The following is a 25941-nucleotide window of genomic DNA, read 5'->3' on the forward strand; positions in this document are numbered from 1 at the left end:
ATCGGAAGTAATAGGCACAGCCCTTGGTCGGACATGCCATCCCCGGGACATTATCGTACGCTCGACCGGGCATCGATGTCCGGAGATTCACCAAGCGGTTGACGAAGAAGCTGAGCGATAGTTCAAGTCAGCTTGTTCATCTGGGCTTTGATTGCTCAGGTTGAGGATGGTAATGTGGAATGATGGGATTGGATGGACAGACGATGACCAAATCGCTTCATCGGTATCGGACAAAGCAGGATAGTTGATCAAGTCTGTCATCGGCTGGCGTCCCAAGAGCAAGTGGTCCTCCATGGGATGGCTAGTACTTGATTCTGAGGACTCCAAAGATGTACTATTGAAGAAAACCCTGGCATACTTGTAGGCCACCACGGTCTATATGAATGTCAGTTGACAGGCAGACACTTTACCCGACCCCACAAGCAGCAGCAGGCAACTCCATAATCCATGATTCGTGTTCGCGATGGCTGAAGCCGGATAGGGGAGAGTGCGCTCTACATGAGTAATCGACCTATTGCCGAGGTATCTCGATGTGCGACACCAGAAAAGAGAAACGAACAGAATGAATATTGTATGGAGCACTAAAACAATCTACAGGACACTACTACAGACCTATAAGGCTTCGACCGTTGTCAATATCCTTACGATCCACGTCCAACAGCTTGACCGGCTATCGGCAACGGTATCAAGCCGAGGATGCATCCCCCGCATGGGCACAACTGGCATAACCCGCTATGCACTCTGACAGCGTCGGTGGCTGGCCGACGATCAGACTGGCCTAACTGTGGATGGCAAATGAAACCGATTCATTAGCAAATGCGGAGAAGCTTCAACCGAGGGTCAATGGCGGCAAATACGGGTACTCCGTGTGGTATGGGCCTGATTGAGGTGCTGTCTGGTGTTGAGGATACATTGCCAGCCATAACACCCTGCTCCCTATCCCATCCACCCTCATCTACTGTTCCTGCTGCTACCTATCATGACCCTCCGTATGTCTCCCTCTCGGTTTAATACATCTTTCGTGTCAAGACAACCTGCTAACTCCCCACAGTAGCAGCGGCCGCCGGCGGGGTCACGCTGGCCAAGTATCTCGATGCGAAATTCCACATTTCCAAAGACGTCCGGTCCCTGTTGACGCTTCGCAAGGGTATGAAGGAGTATGAGCGCGCCGCGGCACAGGGCGTTGGCAACGTCTGGCTTGTCTTCCTGGAAGCCGTCGCCCAGTACCCGGACATGGTGTGCCTGTGGACGCGCGAGGGCGTCTACACCTACCGCGATGTCCTGGCGCAGGCGAACCGGTGGGCGCACTTTTTTCTCTCGAAAGGCGTGCAAAAGGGCGATCTGGTCGCCGTGTATCTGACCAACCGGGCTGAATTCATATTCGTCTGGCTCGGCCTGTGGAGCATCGGCTGCGCCCCGGCGGCCATCAACTACAACCTGGCCGGCGACGCCCTAGTGCACTGTCTGAAGGTCAGCGGGGCGAAGATTGTCCTCGTCGACGACGACGACGAGTGTCGCGTGCGCATGGAGGAGTCGCGCGGCGTCGTCGAGGACACGCTCGGCATGGAGCTGATCCCCATCGAGACCGACTTGAGCAGCTTCCCGACGACCATCGCCGACGACAACAAGCGTGCCTTCAACATGTCCGGCGAGTTCCCCGCCATCCTGCTGTATACCTCCGGCACGACTGGCATGCCCAAGGGCTGCGCGTTCACCATGTCACGGCTGTACACGACGCTGGGCCTGCGCGCCGGCTCCATGGACGAGCAGAGCGGCCCCGACGGCGACATCTGGTACAGCTGCATGCCGTTGTACCACGGTACATCGGCCATCGCCATGATCGCGGCCATCGTCAAGGGCGTCGGCATCGCCCTCGGGAAGAAGTTCAGCGTGCGCGGCTTCTGGCGGGACGTGCGCGACTCCAACGCCACTGTCTTCGTCTACGTCGGCGAAGCCGCGCGCTACCTCATGGCGGCGCCGCCCTCGCCGCAAGACCGCGACCATCGCGTGCGCTGCATGTATGGCAACGGCCTGCGCCCGGATATCTGGGAGCGGTTTCGCGAGCGCTTCGGCGTGCCCGAGGTGGGCGAGTTCTTCAACAGCACCGAGGGTATCTTCGGCCTGTTCAACTACAACAAGGGGCCGTTTACCGCGGGCAGTGTCGGCCACCATGGGCTCATCATGCGCATGATCATGCACAACACATTTGTGCCTGTCGCGATTGATCCCGAAACTGGTGACGTCCTTCGCGATCGGAAGACGGGATTTGTGGTGCGCAACCCGTACGAGGTTGGGGGTGAGATGCTCGTCAACATTCCGAACGAGGAGGCATTCCAGGGATACTGGCGCAACGCGGATGCTACTAACAAGAAGTATCTCAAAGACGTGTTTAAAAAGGGCGACCTGTGGTACCGGTCTGGCGATGCGCTCCGCCGACAGTCGGACGGCCGCTGGTACTTCCTCGACCGACTGGGCGATACGTTCCGGTGGAAGAGTGAGAATGTGTATGTTTCCGCTCTGTTTTTAACTTCCCTGATGCAGGTCTATAGCTAATATTGAGACAGTGCCACGGCAGAAGTCGCAGAAGTGCTGGGACAGTTCCCGGGCGTCCAGGAAGCCAACGTGTACGGCGTCCTAGTCCCTCATCACGAAGGCCGCGCCGGCTGCGCAGCGGTGCAGATCACCCCTGAGGCACGCAGCAGCTTTGATTTCAAGGCATTCGCCCAGTTTGCCCGCGCAAAGCTACCCAAGTATGCGGTCCCCGTCTTCCTGCGGATCGTGGAGGCCTCGACGCACATCCACAACCACAAGCAGAACAAGGTGCCGCTGCGCGAGGAGGGTGTCGATCCTGCAAAGATCGGAACGAAGGTGCCTGAGGGCAAGACGGACCAGTTCTACTGGTTGGCTCCGGATGATGATGCATACAAGGTGTTTACCCCGGCTGATTGGGAGGTGTTGCAGTCGGGGAAGGCCCGTCTATAGGTAGAGCATACATATACATAGCAATGACATGAAGCATTACGCGAAGAATCCATCCGGAAGGACGAAGACGAGGACAGCACCGCTGATATCAGCCTCTATGCAAGTACTGTGCATTCTAAATAACACCCTAGACTACAAGACAGCCACCCCCAGACTCGGGTCGATTGAATTCATCAATCACGCTCCGCGGCTCCCAGTACTCCCCCAGCTTCGTCCATTCCATATCCAATCCAAAGCCCTGGGGACCTCCGACCCGCAAGCCAGCCTCGGTCGTCCAAAGGGGATGGGCCGCCATGGCAATGACGTTCACCTTCAACCCGTACCTCAATTCCTGAGATCCGATAGCCTCGCCATCTTGACCGAGGATCGATATCAAATCCGGTACGGTGCAGATAACCTCTTGCTTTGACATGTCATCGGGAGAATTGGAGTCTGCGTACGCAGCGTACAAGAACTCGTTCTGGAATGGCACGATTAACGACCGGGTCTCGTTGGCAATCTCGGCGGGAACGTCGGTCTCTCTCTCGTCGGCACTTAGAGGCGCGAGGAGACAGTATCCCATCGTGTATCCGCGGCGGACATCGCGCCTCACGTCGACGATCTTGCCTGTGTAGAGCAGCTTGCCGGGGGAGGTGTCGAACTGGATTGTCAGTACATGCGCATGTTGCTGAAGTGCCATGGCAAGAGTTCGGAACTTACGATGGCTTTAATCATGTTGGTCTTTGAACGGCGAGCGTGATGCACTGCGCGGCCAATATACCACGATTGTGAGACGGTGTTTGGCACAACATATTTTTTGATCGACTCGCCCGTCAGGGGAGCGCTCGAAACACCAATCTTCAGTCCTAGATCGACACATTGGCTGCGCAGCATGGTTTCGACTCGACGATTGTTCTCTGCGTTCTACGAAATCAGTCAGTTTCGGACACCTGATAGAACCGGATGTATGCAGCTCACCAGCACCACCGAGACGTTCCCTTTCCCGTCAGCGCCCACACATGGACACAACGACAGTCCATAGACGAAAGGCGTGCCTGAGATGGTTAGATCACTATTCACCCTGAGCCTTTCGGGACTCACAGTGCTCCATTGTCGGATAGGCCCGGCCCATCAAATCGCCATCGATCACTGGGACGTCGTAGGCGACACCAGACGGGAACGCCGACAAGCCATTGCCTCCCCCAATCTCATCAATAATCATCGCATGGAACTCCTTCAGACCGGCGATACGCATGCAGTTATCAATTGCCTTGGTCAGCTCGGTTCCAGCAGGAATGCGCTCTCCAGACACGCTGGGTGCGCCGAACCAAGACCCGGAGGCGCAGATATCAGAATCCTTGAGCGTTTTCGCGGCGACCACGCGCATTCTGCTTGCATTACTGGGATCCTGCAGGATCTCAAGACAGGCTAGATACTGAAGACGCGAGGGGCCGCCGCCACCAGTTCCCAAGACTCCTGTCCCAGCTGCGATGAACTCCAGATCCACAGGCGAAAGATACCAGACGTTGTTGCGCACATCGGGCTTATAGGTATCAAAGTCTACGTGAATGGCGTGCTTGACTGGGGAATGAGGCGTCGGCCGCTGCTGCGGTGCTGAAGACGGTTCTTCTTCGACAGACTCGTCAGACACAGCTTGATCGCCAGCCTCTGGCACCGTGCGTTGAGGCCGAGGCGCCTGAGGATCTGGAGGTGCCAGTCTTCCAACCGCCTTAATCACCAGTCTCGTCGCCTTGTTGGTCGCATAGGCAAGTGGGATCTTGTCGATCTCGACGATTTTCACGTCGTCCCGATCCGCGCCGCGAGAGACCGCAACTTCGACGGCCTTCTCTTTCGCTGCCTGTAGCACGGCTTTCTCGTCCTTGTCAGCGAGGAGCTCGATCATGTCCACCTCGCCGGCAACCTTTGCGATGGCAGCTCCCACGGCGTTTGCTGAGTCGTGATGTGGTGGGATAATGCATTCCGCAACGCCTTCCAGCGAGTCCATGTGCACGACCGATCCACCACCGACGAGAAGAAGAGTAACCGGCTGCTCAGAAATCTTCATCCCATCGATGGCCCGCTCGAGGAGCTTCTTGATCTGTACGCGGGCTTTGCTCACAACATCGGCGGAGATGTCCTGCACCTTGTCTCTATCGCCAATGTCCGCCTTGCCCGCGGCGACAACGATATCAGTGGTAGTCATGACATCGCCGCCAAATACCTTGGCCTTGCTCGTCAGGTAGTGACCAACAGACTCGGGGCCGACCGCGACATTGCCGGTTTCACTGTCAACCAGCACCCTGCTTCCACCCCCGAGTCCGATCGAGAGGACCTCGGGCATGGAAAACGCCGTTCGCACACCACCCACCTCGACGAAGTTGGGTGCCTGTCGGGGAAATCCAGAGGGTAAAAGCGCACACACATCGCTGGTGGTGCCTCCTACATCGACGACGAGCACCTGGGTGTCGACGCGCGCAGCATCGCGGCCCTTGTCCAGGGACGCCAGGAAAGCCGCACCCGTCATGCTGTTCGTGGGGCCGCTGGCAAACGTCTTGATGGGCAGTTCTGCGGCCGTCGCTGCGTCGGTGAGCGTGCCGTCGTTCTGCGTCAGATACAACGGGCAGTCGAGCTGGAGCTTTTCCATGGCCCGGCAGAACGCCCGGACGGTCTTGCGAGCGAGGGTGAGAATGGATGCATTAAGGATGGTCGCATTCTCGCGTTCGAGCAGGCCGACACCTCCGATGGCATGGGAGCACACGATCGAGAGGGATGGGTCGAGCTCCAGCATCATTTGCTTGCATTTCTCTTCGTGGATGCCGTTGTGGTCCAAGGGAGAGAATACGCCGACCAGAGCCACCATCTTGACGCCAGCGTCCTGGATTCTCTTGACCGTCTCTTCGATCTGGGCCGGATTGAGCGGCGTGATTTCGCGCCCGTCGATTTCGAGGCCTATCCACGTCAGGGTCAGCATCTGTCTCCTGCTCTGAGACCGCCGCCCATCACATACCCCCATCCAGATAGAACGTCGGCCCGCCCATAATATCGTTCAAGTCCGACGGAAACTCCGCAAACGGTGGAACCTGCTTGGTAAAAGGGCCGCAGAGCCGGACGACCGCGACTCTACTCAACCGCCTCGAGTCCGCCTGCACGACGGCGTTGACGAAATGCGTGGTTCCAATGGCCACGCTGACCACGTTCTTGCGCGCAACCCGCGACTCCGCCAGGGCATTCTCAATCGCGGTATAGATTCCGCTCGTCACATCCGGGGTGGTGGGCGTTTTAGCGGAAGCGCAGATGCCGCGAGAGGGAGAATCCGTCGCGGCGATGTTGATGATGGCGGCGTCCGTGTTGGTGCCGCCCACGTCGACGCCGATGCGATAGGCCTCCATGTCGTAAGCAATGACACTAACGATGACGAGCTTCTGTCGTGTCTTGGGGGGGATAGCGTCCCGGCAATGCGGAGTTATATAGGCGTCTGCGTCGCCGGATTACGCGGTAAGTACCGTCGAGCCCTAGAATTGCCATAGATGGCCTAGTCGGCTCAGGAGTAGTTGGAGGCGCCATCGACGAGGGAACACCGACTCATACAGTCACTATTCCATGCCTTCTCGGTGTGGGGAATGGCTTATCGTCGACGAGAGGGGGAAGTGATACTAGACCGCGACTAAGATGCTAGCAGTTAGAGCGAAGGATGAGGAGAAGCTCTCTAGCAGCCAATCGGTGCCAGACGATTACATTGACACACGGCAGTCTGTTTCTTTGCCGACGGAAGCTCTTTGTTTTGCCCTTTCTGGCAGTATGTCTGATGGTCTTTTGATAACCGACTCTAGTTGGAGGAGGGGCGAGCCGACGGATATGAGAGTGGCTATTTCCACGAGGAGCTGGCAGGCAATGGACAGACAGAAGAGATGCAGCCGATAGCGGAGCTATTGTTGCAAGATGCAGAGTGAAAGGGTATCCTTGCTTTATCAATAATCTGCATGTTTCGTCGCCACGTACGAATGGAATGCTGACAGCCACCATCCACACTGGCTGGCTGATGCAACCGTCCCGCGCCTTGGTTCTAAGGGATTGGACGCCCCCTTGTCATACAGTCATACGTTATATCCTTCCGCGGTCGATGGCAGCAGTCCCAAGCCATTAGTTGGTCGATCCATCGGCGCACCCTCGCAGGCCGCTAGTCGCCAGAGACGGTCACCCTCCATGCCGGAAGTTCACACAACATGATAAGATCCAGCTTTATCTAGTCGGTGACCCTCGTCCTAGTGTCAGCTATGGTGGTAGTCCCAGCTCACTTTCACGCACTCTTCCAAAACATCCGGCAATCGAAGAGCGATGCAGTTCATCCACCGGTTTCGCGTCGCCAGCGAGTACGGCCAGACTGCCAATCGATGGATCAACTACGATATCCAGCCTGTCGAGGTTGGCCGGCGCACCTGGAATTTCTGGACTTATCATAATTATTGTGCGTGCATTCTCTAGACGGAGCGACGGTGACTGACTAGCCAGGGGTTCTTGTCAATGCGAACATCTCCAACTATATGACCGGCAGCTCCTTGATCGCGTTGGGATTGACATGGCGACAGGCGCTGGCTGCGATTATCGTGGGCAATGTGATATCGACAGCCCTGGTGATTCTGAATTCATTACCAGGGGCATATTACCACCGTAAGCGCATATCGCTGTCCTCTTACAGAGAGCTAACAATGACAGTTGGATTCCCGCTGGCGAACCGATACGTATGGGGGCTCTGGGGGAGCTATTTCGTGCTGCTGAATCGCATTCTTCTCTCTCTTGGTGAGTAGCGTTGATTCTTGTGAAGACATTCAGCTAACAGCAGAACCAGTGTGGTGTAATTTCCCATTGCCCGAACGCTGCCCCATTCTTCACGAACCATCTGACACGAGCGATAGATGCGGTGCAATCCTGGATAGGAGGTGAATGCGTCTATGTATGTCTGCGAGCCATCTGGCCGTCTCTGGAGCAGCGCATTCCCAACCACATGCCCGAGTCGACCGGTATGACCACGGCGCAGTTTGTCTCGTACATCATCTTCATGATCCTGTCGCTCCCGGTCATCTATATCCGACCCCACAAGCTCAAACAGTTCTTCAACGTGTCGTCTCTGATCGTGATCACCTTCCTGCTGGTGATACTCATCTGGGCGCTCGCCACAATGGGCGAGAGCGGCTTTGGAAGCACCATTACCGATCCTGGGACCAGCGGTTCTGGATGGAATGTCGCATTCGGTATTGTCAGCACGATTGGCGGCATCGCAGCCGGAATCCTCAATCAGAACGATTACGCCCGCTTTGCACGTCGTCCTCGCGATGCGATACTCGGCCAGGTGGTCGGGTTTCCCATATACGCCATTCTGTGCGCCGTCATCGGGATTATCGTCACGGCCGCCACCCAGAATCGGTACGGCGAGGCGCTGTGGAGTCTGCCAAACCTGCTAGAGGCGATTATGGACCATGGAGGGTCGCGGTCTCGGGCTGCTGCGTTCTTTGGAGGTGCCGCTGTGTGTATCTCGCAGTTGGGAGTGAATATTCCTGGGAATGCGTTGTCTGGAGGTCAGTCCCCAGGATTCAGGAGTGTATGTTTTGTGACTGACATGGCATAGGATTTGATACGGCCGCCATCTTTCCTCAAGTCATCAACGTCCGCCGCGGTGCCTATCTCACGGCGCTGATTTCGATGGCCTGCAACCCGTGGAAGCTGGCCAACACCGCAACGACGTTTCTTTCGGTGCTCAGCAGCTACTCGGTGTTCCTAGGGCCCATGATCGGATGCATGATTGCGTCGTACCTTGTGGTTATGCGGCGCAAGATCAAAGTACACGATCTGTTCCCTGAACACGATTCTGCAAGCATTTATTGGTATACAATGGGGATAAACTGGCGGGCTCCTGTCGCTGTAAGTCATTCTCCTGACTATCTGCCAGACACGTCATGAGCAGAGGCAATCATTCCGATCCATGCAGAATTCACTGACACGTCTAGTGGCTCTGTGGGACTGTCCCCTCTCTCCCAGGCTTTGTCGCCCATGTCAACCCCAGCATCAAGGTGCCCATCGGCCTGACCCACCTGTTCTATATCTGCTTTCTGTCTGGAATTACTATCAGCGCAACGGTGTTCATCGCGCTACACTACTTCTTCCCCGCCAGCAGCATGCGCGAGTTTGTGCAATCGGCGCCGCCGCCTGCAGTGCTGATGACCGAGTATCGCGAACAATGGGATACACAGGGAGGCGTGGAGCATCTGGAGGAACATCCCAAGCCATAGAAGGGCCCGAGCCATAGAATGGAGTGTATTTCGGTTCGCGTTCTCCCTCATCATTATATCCAGTCAAGCAATCGCAATCCCAACATTGCCCTGATACTTCTCCGCCAGAGTATATTCATAAGACTCGGTCGCCTCCTACGGTAGGTGGCGCTCTCTGCACCTAGCGGGTATTCACAGCACTAGCTATCCCTTGTCAAGGTACTCCATTGGTTCCACGTAATCGAGTACCATTCCTCGTCCGTCCTGTCCTGGGGACTACTTCCCTATACCGATTATTGACACGAGGTTCATCTATCCGTACGCCCTCGCCATTCATGAACCCGCGTAATCCAGTCCCTCACAAGAGCTTCAAAAACACCAGTCTCATCGACAGGCAGGCCATGTGTCCCGCGATCGAGAACAACATAGGTTGATCGTGGATAGAGTTCTAGCAAGCGAAGGCTGTCTCGATAGCCCACGGTTTCGTCTTGTCGACCACATACAATGAGTGTAGGTGCATAGAACTTGCCACGTTCATCGTCCACAGAAAAGGACAGCTGATATCGATTTTGATCCGCTCGGATCGCATCCAACGCTGTGTTGTCGGCTGTTTTCATCGCTGGAAGAATGGCCTTCTCGTATTTCGCTTTGAGAGCTTGGACGTAAGCCGGCGTTTGGACGAGAATGTTTCCCAGAGCGTTTCGGTCTTCTGTTGACATGGCCGACATGAATTGCTCGTCTGCAAACACTGGTTTGAAAGGATCCAGATCGCGCTTGCTGTCGTTTGGCTCGATCAGGGGTACGCGTAATAGTAAGCCGTCGACCTGGTTGATATATTTTTGAGCTACCGCGCGGGCAAGATAACCGCCGCATGAGGTGCCGACAAGTAGGAATCTTGACTTGCCCAACCGAGAATCAACGAATTGTACCAGGCGAGCGAAGATATCGTCCAGATTCTGGATGTTGTTGGCAGGTGTTGTTCCCATGCCTGGGAGGTCCACGTAAATTCGATGAAGTCCCGGTGTTTTGCTGAAGATCGGCTCAAAGTCCAGCTGTTCGACTCTGGCATTCATCTCCCATCCATGGATGATCAGAACAGGAAGTCCTTCGCCGATTTCATGGGCTGATAGAAGGGGATCCATTTTGCTACTAGTGTTTGTGAATAAGAGGAGCAGGGTCAGAACAGTGATTGCAGAGACTGCGCTATCTTATGGCTACGGAGTACTGCTTAGGATATGACTCAGTAAACAGCAAGCAGCAAGAGTAAGCACTAGACAGAAATAGAAGACGTTCGACACAGCTAGAAGTAACGCTATACTACTCTGTATAATGATGCAGTGCACTATGCCGACAATTCTTCACGGCAATTATCACGGACAACAAGCCAAGACGCGCAAGCAGGCAGCCAAATAGCAGTAGTCTCCCGCTGCTCTTGACTCGATTTGTCAATTAATTTCCGTGCTTCAAACCATCTCCGCCACATGTTTTAGTCCCTTCGTCGACAAGTTGATCCGTCTGGAGTGGGTTCCGGTGGAGCTTCAACCCAGACTGAGCACGGAGTAGTTCATACTAGCGCTCAACGGTGCGAAACATCGTTGCTTCATAGGTTAACCCCGTATAAGACATGGCGGGGACCCTGCTTCATTCTCTCGAGCATTCCGTATCCCCCTTCCTTCGCGACATGCTCGCTCAACTCCCTTCAATGCGCCTGTCCATACTCACGACGGGCCTACTGGCCCTGTCCACCGTGGACGCTTCCAGCAGCTGCCGGTGCTTCCCCGGCGACGCCTGCTGGCCGTCGCGAGCGGTTTGGTCGCGCTTCAACGAGACGGTGGACGGCCGGCTGATCGCCACGGTGCCCCTGGGCACCCCTTGCCATACCCCCAACTACGATGCCGCCGTGTGCGAAACCCTCCGCGAGGGCTGGACGCAGCCGGAAGAGCAGTACGTACACCGAAAGCCACAACGGACGATGCAGCTAACAGATGCAGTTATGAATCCTCTTCGTCGATCATGGCGCCGTGGTTCACCAACGGCACCTGCGACCCCTTCCACCCCGTGTCCAAGCCCTGCACTCTCGGCAACTACGTTCGCTACTCCGTCAACGTCAGCAAGCCCGAGCACATTTCGAAAACGCTGCAGTTCGCGACCAAGCACAACATCCGCATCATCGTCCGCAACACCGGCCACGACTACAACGGCAAGTCGACCGGCGCCGGCGCGCTGGCCATCTGGACGCACCATCTGAAGGACATCGAGATCAAGGACTACAAGGACCAGCACTACCAGGGCAAGGCGATCAAGGTGGGCGCCGGTGTGCAGGGCTTCGAGGCCTACGAGGCGGCAGACGCGCAGGGGCTGGAAGTCGTCGGCGGCGAGTGTCCCACGGTTGGCATCGCGGGCGGATACAGCCAGGGCGGCGGGCACTCGGCGCTGGCGTCGCGTCACGGTCTCGCCGCCGACCAGGTGCTGGCGTGGGAGGTGGTCGACGGGTCGGGCCAGTTCATCACGGCGACGCGCGACAACGAATACAAGGACCTCTACTGGGCGCTCAGCGGCGGCGGCGGCGGCACCTACGCGGTCGTCTGGTCGATGACCTCCAAGGCGCACCCGGGCACGCCGGTCTCCGGGCTCAACCTGACCTTCACCAACGCCAACATCTCCCAGGACACGTTCTACAAGGCCGTGACGCTGTACCACGAGACGCTGCCGGCGATCGTCGACGCGGGCGCCATGAGCATCTGGTACTTTACCAACACCAGCTTCAGCATCTCGCCGCTGACGGGCCCCAACATCCCCGTGGCCCAGCTCAAGGCCCTCGTCAAGCCCTTCACGGACGGCCTGACCCAGCTCGGCATCAAGCACACGCTCTACGCAGCGCAATTCCCCACCTACCTGTCCCAGTTCAACGGCATGCAGGCGGCCATCGAAGTCGGCATCGCGCAGTATGGCGGCTGGCTGGTGCCGCGGTCGGTGGTCCGCGATAACAACGAGGCCCTCACGGCAGCGTACCGCAGCATCACGGAGGACGGAGCCACATTTATTGGTGTGGGTCTGAACGTGTCCAGAGCGCTGGTGGGGGACGTCGACAATGCGGTGCTGCCCGCGTGGCGCGACGCCCTGATTGACACCACCATCACCACCGTGTGGGAGTGGGACCAGCCGGAAAAGATGCTCGCCATGCAGAAGAAGATGACCGACCAATACATCCCAGCACTGTCCAGGCTGTCCCCGGATTCCGGGGCGTACATGAACGAGGGCGACTTCCGCCAGCCCGACTTCCAGAAGGTCTTCTACGGCGAGAACTACGCCCGGCTGCGGCAGATCAAGGCCAAATACGACCCGAACGAACTGTTCTATGGCATCACGGCGGTGGGGTCTGACGAGTGGACCGTGCAATCGGATGGGCGTCTTTGCCGGGTGTAACAATGATGGGATGGCGATAGGGTCATAGGTAGCATCGTTATACTGGTTCAGCGTGTTTTTCCGGAGAACCCCCGGGATTGTACAGATATGGTAGACCAGTTAAACGGATAGGATCTTCGAATACCACCGTGTTTGCTATGAATCAGCGGAAATTATACCTGGATTCCGTCCGTCTCAACACAGCCATGGTTGCCTCCCGAGATAAACTTCAGCAGTCCCAGCACTAGCGAGAGACCATGTGGGGTACTAGAGCACATCAATTCCTCTTCTGTGATGGCGACGTGCGCATTAATCTAGTAGGGCCCCGCCAGCTGAATGGCAGGACTTGTACTTGCCTGTGCGGTGCTGCCGGATGAGGGAAAAACCCGAGACATTACGGAGTATAACCAGGCTCAGAGGGCAACGGGCATTCATAACCTTGTGTGGTCTGATTAAATTTTCTGCTCTGCTGGCGATCGCATTAATTGCTGTGTCCCATGGGCCCATCCTGTCTCAGTGGTCTCTGGTCCGCATGGGTGAATATCGGGGGATAGTATCAGTCCGGAGGGCCTGGCTGGTACGGAGGACACTGTCCATACTGCTGTTTACTCCGTATGTCCGTGAGCATCCATTATCGACTGGATTCGTCTGACAGAACAATTACGGACCCTCCGCAGTGAGGATCCTGATCGACGAGTTTGCCACGCGCAACATGCAGCATCCAGAGTGCCGGATATCCAAATGCGGCCTGAACACCACATGGCCGAACGAAGCCGCATGAACTACCGATATCAGGCATCGCTAGGCTATCCTCATACAGTAAAGAAGCCCTTCCGCTGCATAATTCTCGCTGAGACTGAGTTTGTGCATATCTTGTACTGGACACGGAGATCCGTGGATTTTTAAACCTAGTAGGCAGTCGATGACATCTACGGAGTACTCCGTACTCCTTCTACGGTATCTATCCGTATTGGGTACACTGTATCACCGGCGAACCGGCGAACCCCTGATGGCTCGCCTAGATATCGAGAACAAATTCCGACCCAATTAAACACCCAATCTAACCCAGACACCGGGCCCTGCAAGCGCAAGTGGAGCCGAACTATACGACCAGGACCCATTTGATCGAACTTTTGGACCCATGCACTGCGCTCCATTATTGAACCCTCCAGCGCAGACTCTCGCTAGTGTGCGCACGAGCAAGGATGCAGTGGAGATCGTTTCTGTACCAGAGACCACGTTCCCATCGCAGACGTAAAGTCTAATCGCATCTGAACGCGGCCAAGGGCCAGACTTTAATAGTTTTCGCTGCTCCCAGGCGGCATCGCGATCACTTCTCCTGGGGCATATGTGTATGCGCGAAAGGATGACCGCCGCATCGTCACCATGGGCTGGGTGTACAATCTCGTAACCCCCGATCCCAACAGCCATGTCGCCCGCGTCATCGGCGTGTGCCTGGCCTTTTCGCTCAGTGCGTTGGTGGCTGTCACACTGCGGATGTATATCCGAGTGTTTGTGAAGAGGTCGGTATGGGTGGACGACTATGCGTGTTGTTTCAGCGCGGTGCTGAGCGTGGCATATGCGAGTATCATTGTGGCTCGTGAGTTGTCTCTCGTCGTTTCGTTTGACCGAAGCTGATTATTTGGTAGAAACACGATGGGGTCTCGGGCTTGACTCTCATTACTTCCCAAAGGAGAATGTCGTTCCTTACAGTAAGGTAAGTTGGGTGATGCATGTCTGTCTGCAGTCGGTTTACTCACTCCCTTTAGATTCAGTACGCTGGAGGCCCGATGTATACGCTCGCCCTGCTCGGATTCAAGGTCTCGCTGCTGTCGTCGTACCTTCGTGTCGCCGGGTTTGTGAGAGTGTATAGAATCATCAGCATTGCAGTTATTATCGCCTGCGTCTGCAATCAACTTCTCTTTACTTTCCTACTCTGTTTCGCATGTCGACCGGTACAGACACCACCATTCTCTCTTCTAGCCCAACTACTAACCTGCATAGATCGCTAAACAATGGGATGCAACTATCCCCGGTACTTGCATCAACACTGTCGCTTCATATTACGGTATGCCATCCTCTGGACATCTATAGAGCCATGCTAACTCCCCCAGGCCTTGCAGGTACGCACGTCGACCCTCTAACAGTATACACCGTCTAACTCCCCCAGGCACGAGTCTCGGCTTCGACGTAATCATCATCGCCCTCCCCATGCCCGTCCTCTGGCAACTCCAACTCCGCCTCCGACAGAAGGTATACACCTCCGCCACACCTCCCGACCCATGCTAATGGCAACAGATCGCCCTAGTCGGCCTGTTCGCGCTCGGCTTCTTCATAACCATCATCCAAATCTTCCGCATCTTCACCATCAAGAACCTCAAAACCTACACCGACAGCGAGCCCATCCTGCTCTGGTCCACCATCGAAATCAGCCTGGGTGTTCGTCCATCGCCCGTTCCTCACCTGCTCGATCCCCAGCTCACATAGACTAGGTGATAATCGCGTGCATCCCGACATACGGCCCGCTGTTCAAATCGTTCGCGTCGAATATCAACTCCTACCGCAAGCGCCAGACAGATCAAAGCTACCGTCTTACATCGGCACGACAGCAGTCACACACGCAGGCGTCGAGCCAGCGCCGGAAACTGGGCAGCCACGACGATCTTGATACGTTTATTTGTGAGGAGGACGGGGATGAGAGTTCTGTTCCCGCCAGGCCGTTCGATAATAGCACGCCGCATAAGACCACGATTATGTCGACGCAGCAGGGTCTCGGGGATAATTCGTCCGAGGAACATATCCTTGGCCACCGGAGTGAGGGGAGTCTTGCGGGTAATGAACGAGGACTGCATATTCAGAAGGTTACGGAGGTCAAGGTCGAACGGCATGATGTGTGAGAGCACTTGCATGGAGTTGACTTGAGACTGGAGCAGTTTTGCCTTAAACATAGAGCGTCACTGAAGTATGCCTTTCTTCTTGTATATAATATAGATTTCTTTGCGCTAATCGATGCCTCTACATGCACTGTTACATGTCTCCTTCTGACAGAATGGTGATGTTGCAGGAGCTTCCTACGCCTAACAATGGCATGTTCTATTGTTGCGAACAGTTCCTAACATATCATTCTAATAGATGTATGCTGTTTCGACCATGATCGAGTCGAGACACCCACGAAAAATCACAGCTACATAGATTCGAACGTCTATGTCCAGTCAAAAGTACAGCCAACTTGGGCGGTAAACGATTGGTGAAGCGGCACTCAAATGCACCCTGCACTGATAGATGCAGCCACCTCGCCCAACAAATACAGAGCAACAGCCACGCCACAGCCTCATGACTTGATCTCAGGCGGAGTGCATAGGATACAAAAGGAGGGACATCCGCTCCCACCCGCTGATGACCTCCCATCCCCCCTGAATCTTACGGAGTGACCTCTGGCACAGAAACCTTCATTGCTACTAAATATTCGATTCCGTCGATAATACCACGTAGCCTGGAAGACTTTGTGAAGCTTTCTACAAAGTATCTCCCCCTCATTGTCACCTATCCTGCTTCGCTGATGTCTCCAACGTCTCAGACCTAGGTTCCAGAATCGCTACTCTACGACCCAACGTCAAGCATCAAAGACGCTCATCGCCACAATGACCGAAACTTTTGCAGAGGCCCAGGAGTTCCAGCGTATTGCCGAGCGGCTCTATCCAACATTGTCTGCCGACGAGGCCTATCTCGCACTTCAGCGCCGCGTCCTGGAACATATGCTAGATGGCAGTCTTGAGGTCGCTAAAATAGGGGCTCTTTTCCGGGGCAACGCTGGAGCGGCGGCCGCTATTGAATTGGGCCAATATGGCAAGGAGGAAATCAAGAGCCTTGTGGGTTCTATCAAGGCTTCCTCGGCCGCCTCTCAGCCTCGAGTCGACAATCTCACTGTAGAGGCCGGTTCTATCCCAGCTCAGCGGACCACACGAATAGTCGAGGACTTGGCATCGCCTCTGCCTGGTCCTTCACAGTCGGTGGCCCAGGGCGCCGAAACAGCGGCTACAGGAGCTGGCCTTCGGGGTGACCATGCGCAGGGTGTCCCAGCGGGCTTGTCAGACAATGCTTCGCCGGGAGGCGATGCTAGCGCTGTCCCTGGAAGGTCGCTTCTCGAAAGCATTGACTATCTGGCATGCTGGAACACGGTACTGAGATCAATTCAAGTTGCCCAGGGATACCAGGCAATCAAAGCACTCAATGTGATCGCCGAACATCTCGGCGATAGCAACTGCATTGCTGTATCGGGTGCCGGTGGTCCTGACGGTTTCGCGCGGCCTGTCTATGACTTCATCAACAAGAAGATCAATGAGATAGACCCGGAAGAGCGGAAGAATCACCGTTTCTTCGTCTACCACGATTCCACGAACTGGCATCCAGCGTTCGACCGACTGACGCGGGAGAACCCTCTGCCGCCAGAATTCGTCAACATCCCCAGCGACAACCTCGACCATATGTGTCTGTTCATGCGCGAAGTCAGACAGCAGCTGGTGGCTAGGGATCCGCAGCGTGGCGAGGCTATGGTTTTTCACCTGCTCATTCCATCGTGGGCCAAGCTCTGTGTCAAGGAGCCGCTGCACTTTCCAGAAGACCTCTACCCTCTGCACATCGAGGGTGTGACGCACGGTGGCAAGGCACAGGTCGAGTTCAACCTCCCCGCAGCGCCTCGTGGGCTCTTACACGGCATTGCAAATGTCCTCGATCCAAACGGCTGGAATTCGATAGCAGCAGGCACTAGTTTAGCTGTCACGATACCAACGGTTTGCTGGGGAGTAAATGGTGCCTGTCTGGCTGCGGGTATCGGTGTGGCTTCTTTGACAGGGTTCGGCGCGCTCGTTGCCATTCCCATATGGGCTGGATCTGGGGTGTGGGCGATGGATAAGACAACTCCAGCTATTGGGAACGCGATCCATGAATCCTTACGTGAAGAAGCACCGAGGGTGCTAGGCTCTAACCAGCGATTGGAACAGAAGAAGATGTTTCGATAGAGGAGATCATCCAGGAAACATGGCTCATGAACGGATGTCCCAAGCCTGTCGTTTATGATCTCTGAAATGTGATATTTAGCGTATATGTGTTGTTGATGACTTGAGACATGTCCTCCATCGCTAGCAATTTTTTCCAGTTTGGCGCGGCGATGCGAGAACTCACGGGCTTTAATGGATTAGCTGGTGATCGGGTGGTATATACTGCGATGCTTGAGCGGGAAATGGTAGGGAATATGTTTTGCATAGTATTTCGTCTGCCAATACACGGTTATCTTTTCAGTACATTGGGCTATGGCGTATCTCAGATATTATCGTGCTTTCTCCCAGCAATCTGGTTAGCATTAGGTTCCATCGATATGGTATGTTCTCCATTCTATTTTTTCAGGCAAGTAGAGAGGCGCTGATGGGGATATCCAGGTCTGTTTCCTGTGATATAATGGGAAGTGATCAATCAAAGCCCTTGGCATGAGTCTACAGTCATTACTGAAATCGAATAGACAAATAGACGCAAGTTGTATTATCCTGCTCAGCAGGTCCCTAAGCCATGGATACACCCCTCGATATCACACCTCCAGTGTACAGTCCATCCCAGCAAGATCCCAAGCCAGCTTGTTCTCAACCCAGGTCAGTCCACAGTCCAGAGCACGGCGATACGAGGTCGGGGTTCCAATGGTACAACAAATCAAGAACAAAGAAAAGACATATCGAAGCATTCAGCCTCTCAAGACTGGTCCATTGAAGCGTCCAGCATTAGCCAGTCAAGACCGTCTCATTGAAGCATTCAGCAGAGTCAAGTCGTGCGACGCTTAGAAAGGGTGCTTAGCACAGTTGCCGCGCCAGCACTTGAAAGGAGAAGGGCAGTCAGCATTGCTGGCGCACTTTCCGCTTCTGCATTGGCCGTTGTGGCACCAGTCCCAGCGAGGGAAACAGTCAGGGTTGGATCTGCAGATTTCCGGGGTAGGTTCGAAGGCAGCTGTGGTGACGATGTCTGTTAGAACCGTCGATGACGATAATGCCCATGCTCGTGGTAATGCTCATGATGGTGATGCTTACCATTATCAGAAGCCTGATCAGCCGCGATGCAGGAGGTAGCGACTGCCATGAGCAGGACGAGACTCGAAATGAGGTTCATGTTGTTGGTGGAAGTAGGTTGGTTGGTTTTGGTAGGGGTTGGAAGTTGAGGTTGAAGGTTGAGAGCTGAGGATGGATTGGTAGGAAGAGAGATGGTGGTGAGGAAGAAAGAAAGAAAGAAAGCGCTCGAGACAAACAAACGCTGGTTTATATAGACAGCGGTGGCGAATATCTTCACGGTTGTCGTGAATCTATACGGGAGATTGCGTGTATATTGCGGGAATTGCCCCGTGTATTCTGGCTGATGGGAAGTGCCATCTTTGCAAGAAGTGAAGAGGTATCATATACCGCCACCATTACACTCTGTATGCATTCACCATCAACTCATGCTCGGTTCATCTAGTAACAGAAAGTAGCTTGAATGTACAAGATCAATGGCTGGTGCTTAGCCCTCCCACACATAACCAGAGGGCAGCAATTCACGAATCCCAACTGCCGTCGGCTGTCCATCACTGTCCTTCACTACGGCTTTGATCCCAGGATGCAGATCGAGAAGCACCTGTCGACACCGTCCGCAGGGGCTCAAGATGCCCCTGTTCTCATTTCCGATCGCGACGATACAAGTCAGGTTGCCAGCTGCCGCAGCAGCAGCAGTGCCCAGCACCACGAGTTCTGCACAAGGTCCCCCAGTAAAATGATATACATTGACGCCAGTGAAGATGCGGCCGTCGCTAGAGAGAGCTGCGCTGGCCACGCTGTAGTCTTCAGAGATGGGGATGCTGTTGATTGTAGCCGTTGCTCTTTCAATGAGGGTGGATTCTTCTTGAGACAAAGGCATATTGACAATGAGATGGCTGATGGTGGGCAATTGTGAATGAGAGGACAAAGAGTGAAGTGGATGATTGTAGTGGGAAAAGTCGAGTTACAAATACTCTCATTGAATGAAGCCACTGTTACTACTGTTAGTGGTCCGTCCCCGACATCCCGATTGGGAATAACCTCGCGCTACTTCGCATACATACATTCATTCATTCTCTTCCATTGTAATCAACAATGAATATAAGGTCTTGTACTCTATGGCCTAAACAAAGAACAAACATATGTACTGCACGTGGCGTGCGTGTAACTACGAAGGCATCTACAGTGTCTATGTATGGAACTGGTGCGATACTCTGAACTCATCATTAACATTGCTAAATGAGAGAGATATGAATGAGTCACGAATACTACCTGTAAGGCTAATCCATAAGCGCATCCTGCATAACTAGCTGGTCTGACAATGTAACCCTGCTCGTTGACCACATACAGCAGGCCACATCATCTACTCCTTGCTTATCCGTGCCTCTTCATCTCCTTCCTCGACTTGCGAGTGCTGCTTTTCGACCACCCCGAACAAGACGTCCATGTCTTCAAGAGAGACGCCTTTAGTTTCTGGTATCGACAGGGCGAAGAGACAGCCAGCGATGTTGAATGTGCCATACATCTGTCCATTAGCATAAGGCGCTTGACATTCTAGACTGCACTCACCATCCACGTTTTCCATCCAATATTCAGAACAGCGATGGGGGTGATTTCTACTTCGTTAGTGGGGATTACACCCATTCGGATTGGACATACTCGAGACAACAAAGTTCATCAGCCAAATCACCATCGTGGAGATGGCCATTCCATAGTCACGGATGCGGATGGGGAAGATCCTATCCTTTTAGTCTCAAATATTAATTGGCGGGAGGGTGGACTGCACGTACTCTGCAATGTAGATCCAACTCAATGGTCCCCAGGAGAAGCTGTACGCTGCCACGTAGAGATAGATGCATGCCATCTGCAGTTATTAGAACCCACTCTCCTGCAGGATAGGTACTAGTATCTCACCATTCCTTGAGCAGGAGGACTTCCAGCTGTCCCGGGAGCAGGAGGATGCACCTTCAAAACCGCTCCGAGTGCGTACAGCAGCACACCCATCAGTAGACCGCCAAGGGTCAATAAATGCGTCCGCTTCAGCAGCTGAACCCCAGCAACGAGGAACAGCACAGTGCACACAAACTTGATGATTGTGAAGACCCCAGACGCCAGCAATGCCGCATTCTGACTGGTATAGCCGATCTGTCGAAACACCGCCGGCCCGTAGTATAGAATGCCATTATGACCCGTCCAGATACTAAACAGCGCAACGCCAACTCCACACACCAGACGGCGCAGATTACCTTTCTGCAGTAACTCTGCTATCTCTCGTCCTTCGGTTGCTGCACGCTCGCGGACCAGCTGGGCCTTGATGTCAGCCAGCTCAGCGACAATGTCCTCATCCTGAGGGTGTGCACCGCGCAAGTAGCACAACGACCGCTCTGCTTCCTCCCATCGGTCCTTCTTCGCGAGCCAGCGAGGCGACTCCACAATTACGAACGACCCAACGAGTATCAGACAAGCCACAATAATTTGAAGCGACAGAGGTACCCGCCACTGCCGACTGGTTTCGGCCAGGTGCTCTGACACCCCGTAGGTCGTCCAGTAGGCCAGCACGCCGCCAGTAACGAGAAACATCTCGAAGAACCCCATCAGCAGGCCGCGGTACTGCTTGGGCGAGCACTCCGCCACGTAGTTCGGCACGGTAGTCGACACCATGCCCACCCCGAACCCGGCAATCACCCGGCCCCCGTACATCCACGACATGCTCGGAGGCTGCGCTGCCGTCTGGATCGTGCCGCCGACGATGAGAAAGAATGCACTGATGGCAAGCAGATGGCGACGGCCGAAGAGGTGGCCGCACAGCGCCGGCACCAACGCTCCAAAGAAGCATCCAGCATTCAGCAGGGCGACCATATTGGAAGATGCGGCTGCGAACTTGGCAGTACCGCCGCCTCCAAGGTTGAAGTCCGTTTGGAAGCTGGGAAGTTAGTTGGTTTTTAACCGCAATCGGGGGCAGATCTCACCTGCGGAGAGCAACTACCGCGCCGGCCACGCCGGTGTCGAATCCGAACAGCATAGACGCGCAGTTGGACACCGCGGATACCATAAAGGCACCGCGGTGTTTTTTCAAGTCGTAGAAGCCGGGCAGCGACATTTTTGTGGGAGAATTGGGATGCTACGGGGCTGTCACGGTGGAGGCCCGTCTTTGATGGTGTTACACGAGCGAAGCCAGCATTCCATGCAGTCAGCGGGCTGCACGCCCCTTGCGGAGAATATAATGTACCCCTGCTCGGACGAGAGGGAGTGTATGACTGGCTAATGATAGTGCCGGATAGCACGGTCCGGAATGAACCCTGATAGTCAAAGCTGCTTAGCGCCTTATGCTGATAAGACATGGCAGTCGCGAAGACGGATGAGTATTACGACTGGCAAGACCGTTCATAGATAGGTATAGCTTTTCTAGATTACGTCGTGCTCATTGCCTGGAGTTATGCGATTTGCAAGATAGACCGTGAGACAGCACAGCGCAGACAGCCAAGACATATTCAATAAATTATGCAGTTGCAGGAGGAATCCTCGCTCCAATACACGGACTCGCATCGTTGACCTTCTCCCAAACATGAGCATCCAGCGCCGCACGCCGACTCTTCAGCACCGCATCCTTCGTCCGCATACACATCTCCCGCTCATACATATCCACAGCCTCTGCCTGGCTGGCCTTCCCACTCGCAATCTTCTTGATCGAATCCACCAGTAGCGCCGCATCCAAAATCCCATGGTTGGCCCCCTCGCCGCGGTACATAGTCATAGCATGCGCCGCATCTCCCGCCAGCGTAACCTTCCCACCCAGACTATCCCACCGATTCTCAACATCCGGCACGTAGTCGCTCAGCCGCAGCGGCGTAGCATCCAGCTCATCATCCGGAATATCCATAACAATACTGCGCAGCGGCTCCGCGAAGCCCTCCGCGCGAGCCTTCATCAGCTGGATGCGCTCGCGCGACGTCAGCGGAATGGCGTCCTTAGTCTCGTCATGCACAAGCCAGCTGATAATCACGAGCGCCTTGTAGGACGTCTCCCCCGTCGACTCGGGAATGCACTCCTGGATGCTGAACCACAGGTAGCTTCCGGTGTCGGGGTGCAGGGCCTGGAACAGGAGCGGGTCGATCGCGCGCACGGCTTTGGCCTGGTCCGGGGTGAAATGGCGCACCACGCCTATGAGGTTGACGGGGAGTTTGTTCAGCGCCGGCTGTGCACAGAGCTGTGTGCGGACTGTACACGTCAGTGGAGGTCGTTGATGGGAATGCCAGGTGGATGCGTACTGGCGCTGTTGTTTCCATCCGCGCCGACTAACAGCGTGCCCTCCGCTGTTGTCTTATCCTTGAACGTCACCTGTATCCGTCCATCAGGCAGGTCCCGGAACGACTCTGCGGACTTGCCATACTGGATGTCCAGTCCGGAGGCCAGGATGTTGCGCAGCTTCTGCCGGTGCAGCCGGAGTCGTCGCTTGGACGGCGGAATGCGGTACTTTGGTTTGGCTGTGGCAGCATTGAGGAACATGAAGTTGCCCTCGTCTTCCCTTAAAGATGGGTCCACCACGGCCTTGTATCGTTAGGGTCGGCTCACCAATTCACAATCGCAGTGTACGCACCGTGTCCAGCTTGCGCGCGCGCTCCGGACCGATCGTGCGCTCCAGCGCATCCAAGCACCAGTGAAACGTCAGCGCCCACCCTTGCGCGCGACTCGAAGGCGTCTCGTCTCGTTCAAAAAGCGTGTATGGAATCCCGGCCTCGCGACAGCCCTGCGCGAGGACTAGCCCAACGACGCCGGCGCCGCAGATCAGGACGTGCTGGTCGGTGGTAGTGGGGGGAGCGGATGGAGACATTAGTTTGCTGATGATGGATCCCATGTTGTTATTTGTGCGACGTAAGCACTATTATACCTCTGAGAACTCGATGTTTCCTTTATCTATCTGCGTCAGATGCCGCTTAGGGCTTATGTGACGCTATCCGGATGCGTCAGCCGCGCTTCCGGGCGTGATGACCGGTCCTCCTATGGAAGGGTTCGGCTATGTAATTACGGCTAATGCGTGGTTTTGCAGACGCTTTATCTCGGGGGCATATCCGTGAGGTGCGACAGTGATCGAGTCTCAGTACAGTGTCAGCAGTCAGCAACAGCAGTCACCATGCCCCTCTCCAAGGAGATTCGCGATTTCGTTGCCCAGTTTGGCAATACATGGAATCTGGATGTAAACGCGGAGTGTGAGAAGTTCTTCGAAGAGCGCCAGGCGGCCGAGCCAGCGCCCTCCTCGCTGAAGGTCGAGAAAGCCGTGCACTACGGACCAGATCCCCGCCATCGCCTCGACGTAAGCACTCCATCCGGTACGTGCCCACGCCATCTAACAGAATCAGATATACTGGAATTCCCATCAGGACGTCTCTCTCAAGAAACCGGTGGTCGTCTACTTCCACGGCGGGGGATTTCGCGCCGGTGACAATGACATCTCCCCTCACATCCACAGCAACATCGGTACGCCGCAATACACCATACAAACGACAAACTCTAACAGATACTAGCAAAGTATTTCGCACTTCATGGCACGGTAGCAGTGCTAGCCACTTACCGCCTGCTTCCCGAGGCGCAGTTCCCCTCCGGGATAGAGGATGCCACGTCAGCACTAGCATGGATCAAGTCTCACATCGATGTCTACGGCGGGAATGCGGAGCACGTCTTCGCCCTCGGTCAGAGTGCCGGCGGCGCGCATCTAGCTATGGCGCTGTTTTCTGGTGTGCTGGAGAAGCAGGGGGTCGTGCCGAGGGGCATGATGCTGCAGAGTGCGCCGCTATGGTATGACCTGTCTCAGGCGCGACGGAGGGCCAACATGGTCGCGTATTATGCTACGGAGGATGATGATGAGATACTTTCAAAGTCTGCGCTGGGGCTTTTTGGTGGATACAAGGGCGAGGGGGTTCCAGAGCTGTTCTTGTCGGTTGGGGAATTCGATTCGGAGGAGATTGTTCACGGGAATCTGATGTTTCTGGAGGAATATGTACCGAAGATGAAGCGCATGCCCCGGTTTGAGGTGTTGATGGGTCATAACCATATCAGCTATGCGTTGGCGATGGGCTTGGAAGGGGATGAAGTTGGACCGAGGGTGCTGGCATGGATAGAGTCTGTCTGTAGCGCTGTATTCAAGCACTGAATAGCAACAGTGGATGATATATTGCAATATCGACTCTGAACATCATTCCTACAGCACTACAGCAGTGAAACTAGCTGGTCAAGCTGCCGGAAAGCGCGGATCGAGCATCCGAAGACGATCCGACTGATAGCATACATATATACCTCCATCACAACCAACACTCTACGACCATCACCATCACCAGCAACACACCAACCACATCACCATGCCTTCAATCGCCGAACTCTCCTCTCCAGCCGTAGCCCAAAAGCTCGACTCCCTCTCCACACGCGCCACAGACAAACCCACCCTCGAAGCCGAAATCAAAACCCAGTCCCTAATCCCCCTCTGGAACACCGGCGCGCCCATCTCCGCGCCCACCCCACGCAGCAAGCAAATCCCCACAGTCTGGCACTACGCCGACACAAAGAGCCTGCTCCTCCAAGCCTCCAAGCTCGTCGACGCGCGCGAGGCCGAGCGCCGCGCCGTGCTGATGATCAACCCGGGCCGCAACGAGTCGCCCTTCACGCTGGACACGCTCCTCGCCGCGCACCAGCTGATCCTGCCCGGCGAAAAGGCCGTCTGCCACCGGCATACGCCCTTCGCCGTGCGCTTCCTCATCGAGGGCGCGCGCGGGTACACCGCCATCGCGGGGCGCAAGATGTACATGGCGCCGGGGGATCTGATCATTACGCCCGTGTGGAACTGGCACGACCACGGCAACGACGGCAACGAGAACGTCATCTGGCTGGATGGGCTGAATATCCCGCTGTTCAAGTCGTGGCCTATTGACTTTACGGAGCATTATGGCGAGGAGTTTGGGCGCGATACGCATGACAGCGAGGTGTTTCCGGATGATGAGGAGCGCGTTGCGCAGATGAAGTTTTCCTGGGGGGATATGCAGGCGAGGCTTGATGCTGAGCCCGGCGAGGCGGCCGTCTGTGAGTATCTGCTGCCGGGGTCGGGGCGCAGTGTGTCGACGACTATCGGCGCGTATGCGGAGCGTGTCAACGCCGGCAAGGTGTCCGCGCGTCGCAAGGAGACTACCAACCATGTCTTTCAGGTGCATCGGGGGTCTGGGTGGACGGAGGTGGTGAATCTGGATGGATCGAGGAACACGCTGCGTTGGGGACCGGGA

General features: G+C 55.3%; 11 protein-coding genes across 11 annotated transcripts; 6 read left to right on the forward strand and 5 right to left on the reverse strand.

Moving 5' to 3' along the window:
• Positions 1-979: 979 nt before the first annotated feature.
• ATEG_07106 (putative very-long-chain acyl-CoA synthetase family protein (CefD1)) lies at positions 980-2553 on the forward strand (the record flags this gene model as incomplete). Its single annotated transcript, XM_001209792.1, has 3 exons — positions 980-989; positions 1052-2504; positions 2550-2553. 3 exons carry the CDS (start codon positions 980-982, stop codon positions 2551-2553), a joined length of 1467 nt encoding a protein of 488 aa, XP_001209792.1.
• A 556-nt stretch (positions 2554-3109) lies between these two features.
• ATEG_07107 (uncharacterized protein) lies at positions 3110-6350 on the reverse strand (the record flags this gene model as incomplete). Its single annotated transcript, XM_001209793.1, has 5 exons — positions 3110-3622; positions 3682-3878; positions 4042-5128; positions 5183-5910; positions 5969-6350. 5 exons carry the CDS (start codon positions 6348-6350, stop codon positions 3110-3112), a joined length of 2907 nt encoding a protein of 968 aa, XP_001209793.1.
• A 946-nt stretch (positions 6351-7296) lies between these two features.
• Positions 7297-8916, forward strand: ATEG_07108 (uncharacterized protein; the record flags this gene model as incomplete). The annotated part of the gene is made up of 5 exons (XM_001209794.1): positions 7297-7426; positions 7471-7629; positions 7675-7758; positions 7875-8534; positions 8585-8916. The coding sequence occupies 5 exons, from the start codon at positions 7297-7299 to the stop codon at positions 8914-8916; spliced, it is 1365 nt and encodes a 454-aa protein (XP_001209794.1).
• Positions 8917-9532: 616 nt separating this feature from the next.
• ATEG_07109 (alpha/beta fold hydrolase) lies at positions 9533-10366 on the reverse strand (the record flags this gene model as incomplete). Its single annotated transcript, XM_001209795.1, has 1 exon — positions 9533-10366. The coding sequence occupies one exon, from the start codon at positions 10364-10366 to the stop codon at positions 9533-9535; it is 834 nt and encodes a 277-aa protein (XP_001209795.1).
• A 539-nt stretch (positions 10367-10905) lies between these two features.
• On the forward strand, positions 10906-12650 carry ATEG_07110 (FAD-dependent oxidoreductase; the record flags this gene model as incomplete). Its single annotated transcript, XM_001209796.1, has 2 exons — positions 10906-11168; positions 11216-12650. The coding sequence occupies 2 exons, from the start codon at positions 10906-10908 to the stop codon at positions 12648-12650; spliced, it is 1698 nt and encodes a 565-aa protein (XP_001209796.1).
• A 1365-nt stretch (positions 12651-14015) lies between these two features.
• ATEG_07111 (putative integral membrane protein (Pth11)) lies at positions 14016-15526 on the forward strand (the record flags this gene model as incomplete). Its single annotated transcript, XM_001209797.1, has 7 exons — positions 14016-14229; positions 14279-14346; positions 14399-14488; positions 14634-14697; positions 14800-14882; positions 14928-15068; positions 15122-15526. The coding sequence occupies 7 exons, from the start codon at positions 14016-14018 to the stop codon at positions 15524-15526; spliced, it is 1065 nt and encodes a 354-aa protein (XP_001209797.1).
• Positions 15527-16270: 744 nt separating this feature from the next.
• Positions 16271-17647, forward strand: ATEG_07112 (uncharacterized protein; the record flags this gene model as incomplete). The annotated part of the gene is made up of 1 exon (XM_001209798.1): positions 16271-17647. One exon carries the CDS (start codon positions 16271-16273, stop codon positions 17645-17647), a length of 1377 nt encoding a protein of 458 aa, XP_001209798.1.
• Positions 17648-19102: 1455 nt separating this feature from the next.
• On the reverse strand, positions 19103-19556 carry ATEG_07113 (cytidine deaminase family protein; the record flags this gene model as incomplete). The annotated part of the gene is made up of 2 exons (XM_001209799.1): positions 19103-19117; positions 19179-19556. The coding sequence occupies 2 exons, from the start codon at positions 19554-19556 to the stop codon at positions 19103-19105; spliced, it is 393 nt and encodes a 130-aa protein (XP_001209799.1).
• Positions 19557-20039: 483 nt separating this feature from the next.
• On the reverse strand, positions 20040-21535 carry ATEG_07114 (uncharacterized protein; the record flags this gene model as incomplete). Its single annotated transcript, XM_001209800.1, has 5 exons — positions 20040-20201; positions 20246-20292; positions 20336-20415; positions 20467-20540; positions 20591-21535. The coding sequence occupies 5 exons, from the start codon at positions 21533-21535 to the stop codon at positions 20040-20042; spliced, it is 1308 nt and encodes a 435-aa protein (XP_001209800.1).
• Positions 21536-22175: 640 nt separating this feature from the next.
• Positions 22176-23182, reverse strand: ATEG_07115 (FAD-dependent oxidoreductase; the record flags this gene model as incomplete). The annotated part of the gene is made up of 2 exons (XM_001209801.1): positions 22176-22894; positions 22945-23182. The coding sequence occupies 2 exons, from the start codon at positions 23180-23182 to the stop codon at positions 22176-22178; spliced, it is 957 nt and encodes a 318-aa protein (XP_001209801.1).
• Positions 23183-23807: 625 nt separating this feature from the next.
• On the forward strand, positions 23808-25595 carry ATEG_07116 (alpha/beta hydrolase; the record flags this gene model as incomplete). The annotated part of the gene is made up of 4 exons (XM_001209802.1): positions 23808-23987; positions 24034-24151; positions 24199-24797; positions 24879-25595. The coding sequence occupies 4 exons, from the start codon at positions 23808-23810 to the stop codon at positions 25593-25595; spliced, it is 1614 nt and encodes a 537-aa protein (XP_001209802.1).
• Positions 25596-25941: the final 346 nt, after the last annotated feature.

This window comes from Aspergillus terreus, genomic scaffold (genome assembly GCF_000149615.1).
Source record: "Aspergillus terreus NIH2624 scaffold_10 genomic scaffold, whole genome shotgun sequence".
Lineage (NCBI taxonomy): Eukaryota > Fungi > Ascomycota > Eurotiomycetes > Eurotiales > Aspergillaceae > Aspergillus > Aspergillus terreus.